The 3362-nt window shown below is 42.5% G+C and overlaps 1 protein-coding gene across 1 annotated transcript; it reads right to left on the bottom strand.

The window, feature by feature from the left end:
* Positions 1-219: 219 nt before the first annotated feature.
* Positions 220-1963, bottom strand: LOC120773675 (actin-5, muscle-specific). Its single transcript, XM_040102700.1, has 3 exons — positions 1865-1963; positions 815-1761; positions 220-739 (listed from the first exon to the last, which is right to left on the bottom strand). Exons 2-3 carry the CDS (start codon positions 1737-1739, stop codon positions 534-536), a joined length of 1131 nt encoding a protein of 376 aa, XP_039958634.1. The 5' UTR covers positions 1740-1761; positions 1865-1963; the 3' UTR covers positions 220-533.
* Positions 1964-3362: the final 1399 nt, after the last annotated feature.

Raw genomic sequence — 3362 nt, forward strand, 5'->3', positions numbered from 1 at the left:
TGGGTGTGGATGCGGAGTGGCATTTGAGGCACAACCACTTGACGCAACAACAAAAGTGACATGAAAACCTTCAACTAAAGTGCGATCACTTCAAATAATTCGAAATCTGCTTACTAAGTAAGCAGTCGTTGTTAGTAGTTCGGGTGGTTCTCGAAACACGTACTCGCCCCTCAACCCCAATTGAACTGAAACTGCGGAAGTAAAGAGACTTCGATGTTGTTTGCTGGTGAACGAATAAAGTTTATTTCTGTTCATACAAACAAATACAGCAATAATCTAGAAAGTAAATAGTAACCAAATCGAATGAGAAAAAAGCAAAGAAATTCTTAAGGATAGATTTCGAATGGGTTGAGTTTAATGTTCCTTTTTTATATTTTATTGTATATTCTATATCATATATGTGATGTTCGTATTGGTCCTGCAACCCTGGGGTGGATTCGGCAGCTCTTCGGTCACGGTGGGATGTAGGTCAATGATGATCAGCCGATAGTTCGGATCACCACGTTTTGGTTGGCAACAGATGAATTCAGAGCTTAGAAGCACTTGCGATGCACGATACCGGGACCGGATTCGTCGTACTCCTGCTTTGAGATCCACATCTGCTGGAAGGTGGACAGAGAGGCCAAAATAGAGCCACCAATCCAAACGGAATATTTGCGCTCAGGTGGAGCAATGATCTTAATTTTAATGGTCGAAGGAGCCAAGGCAGTAATTTCCTTTTGCATGCGGTCAGCGATACCTGTGAGCACGTACAAATATATTTAATTCTTTTCTACAGAAGAAACGCAAACAAGTACAGATGTGTTAAACTAACCTGGGTACATAGTGGTGCCACCGGACAATACGTTGTTGGCGTACAAATCCTTTCGGATGTCTACATCGCACTTCATGATGGATTGGTAGACAGTTTCGTGGATACCGCACGATTCCATTCCTAAGAACGACGGCTGGAAGAGCGCTTCGGGTGTTCGGAAACGTTCATTACCAATAGTAATCACCTGACCATCAGGCAACTCATAAGACTTCTCCAATGAGGTAGATGCAGCGGCTGTTGCCATTTCCTGCTCAAAGTCCAATGCGACATAACATAACTTCTCCTTGATGTCCCGCACGATTTCACGCTCAGCAGTGGTGGTGAATGAGTAGCCACGTTCAGTTAGAATTTTCATGAGGTAGTCGGTCAAATCGCGGCCGGCCAAGTCCAGACGCAAGATAGCATGAGGCAAGGCATAACCTTCATAGATGGGGACTGTGTGGGAGACACCGTCGCCAGAGTCCAGTACAATGCCTGTGGTACGGCCAGAGGCATAAAGTGACAAAACGGCCTGAATGGCGACGTACATTGCGGGTGAGTTGAATGTTTCGAACATAATTTGGGTCATCTTCTCGCGATTTGCTTTGGGATTAAGTGGTGCTTCGGTCAGCAGAACTGGGTGCTCCTCAGGCGCCACACGCAACTCATTGTAAAATGTGTGATGCCACACTTTCTCCATGTCGTCCCAGTTCGTGATGATGCCGTGCTCGATGGGGTATTTCAGGGTGAGGATACCACGTTTGCTCTGCGCCTCATCACCGACATACGAGTCTTTTTGACCCATACCCACCATCACACCCTGATGGCGTGGACGACCCACAATCGATGGGAATACCGCACGAGGGGCATCATCACCGGCGAAGCCAGCCTTACACATTCCGGAGCCATTATCGACAACCAGAGCAGATGCTTCATCGTCACACATCTTGAAGTTTTATGATTTCTCACTGGAAAGACAGTAAAACACACGAATTAGGGGAGAAATCTGATATCACTGGTGTAATGTGCCCGAAACCGAATTGTCGCGGATGTAATGCGGAGGAAACTTACACAAACTACGACAGCAACAGATTAAGTACAAAATCCAAATTTATAATGGACGTGAAGATCTGCAGTAACGTGTGATTTCCGACGTGACAGCAACCAAAGTGATTCGGTTATGTTGGACGCAGCGCCTTTTAAATTGGCACAGTGCTCACAACAATGAAATCTCATTTTGGTGCTTGGGTGCTCTCCACAATATCGGTCGCATATCAATACTTTCTCATCTGCAGTTGATTTGCTTATCATGTAGTCGTAGAAAGGGCGTCAAAATGAGATGAATTTCTATTCGGATGCAATGCTTGCCTTCGAAATGAGGCACAATTCTGCTGCCAAGAAGTAATGAAATTTTTCTTTTGTCAATTGTTGTTGGTATACTATTCATACATGTGTGTGGTTTGCAACTAAAGTCCCAGAGAATGGGCGCCGCTAGTAGGCGCGCAGGATCAAGAATAATTTTTGCTTGCCGTTGTTCTTTGTTTTCGCTTGTTTATAAATATAAATGGGGTAGGGACGTGTTGTAAGGGTACTACATTGAGAGAACGCTCTTGGAAGTGTAACGATCGCCATAGATGGTGTGGCATGCATAGTAATCACTTGTTGCGCCACACCACATTGTGCGACAAGCATTTTATAAAGTGATGACGGACAAGTCTTTTTGCACCCTCGCTTTACCCAATGATCATTTGCTGTCTAGATTTTTGCCACAGTGGGCTCCAATATTTAAATTGCATTGAATATAAAAAATAGTGGGAAATCGCTGCGAATATTGTGCAGAGGAGATTTATTGTTGTTATTGTAGAACAATATAAGTAGTTTTGATTGAGGTCACATCCGTACCTGTTCCGGTTATATGAGCCTAACCAAGTTATACCGCAAACGGTGGGTAAGTTACGGCCTTGTTGGTATTTATTCTTCCAAGGAATGCTTAATTTTACCTAACCCGAAGCCTTGTTAATATTTTCGCAACAACACATAGGTTACCATACTTATGTACATATTTGGTTATTTCCATGAATTTTATCTTTTAATAAATGGGTCATGTACTAAAATATTACAAACAAATAAAAACTAAAATAAAATATGACCAAACTAAGCTTTTTTAAATAAAAAAATTTGCAGTAGACGACCGGCAATGTGAACATCGTTTAACATGCAAGCGGCTCTCTAGCCATAGAAAGATAAATTCTTGACCTCAAATGATAGAATTTATTATTAAGGACCATATAGTAATCAGTTATTATTGCTTACAAAAATCTCACTTTAGTTTATTGAGGGTACAATGACCAACTGAAGTTCAAGGAGTATGTGGGCATTAAACTTTTGAAATAAATCCCACGGGCCTCTCCGCGTCACACAGAAGAAGATAGCCATATGAATACATACATGTGTATGTATGCAAGCGTATATGTGCTCACATTAATGTGAAGTCTTGCGAACCTCAGCCCGAAGATCATTAACATCATAAAATGAGGTGTGTATTTATAACCGCGGCGCACTTTTCTGC

The sequence above is a fragment of the Bactrocera tryoni genome, chromosome 4 (assembly GCF_016617805.1).
Source record: "Bactrocera tryoni isolate S06 chromosome 4, CSIRO_BtryS06_freeze2, whole genome shotgun sequence".
NCBI lineage: Eukaryota > Metazoa > Arthropoda > Insecta > Diptera > Tephritidae > Bactrocera > Bactrocera tryoni.

Bases quoted from the DNA above. Each gene is read 5' to 3' on its own strand.
- LOC120773675 (XM_040102700.1), bottom strand. From the start codon at position 1,739: ATGTGTGACGATGAAGCATCTGCTCTGGTTGTCGATAATGGCTCCGGA. The intron at 740-814 runs GTTAGTTTAACA...ACGTGCTCACAG, and splicing joins TGGCACCACTATGTACCCAG to GTATCGCTGACCGCATGCAA.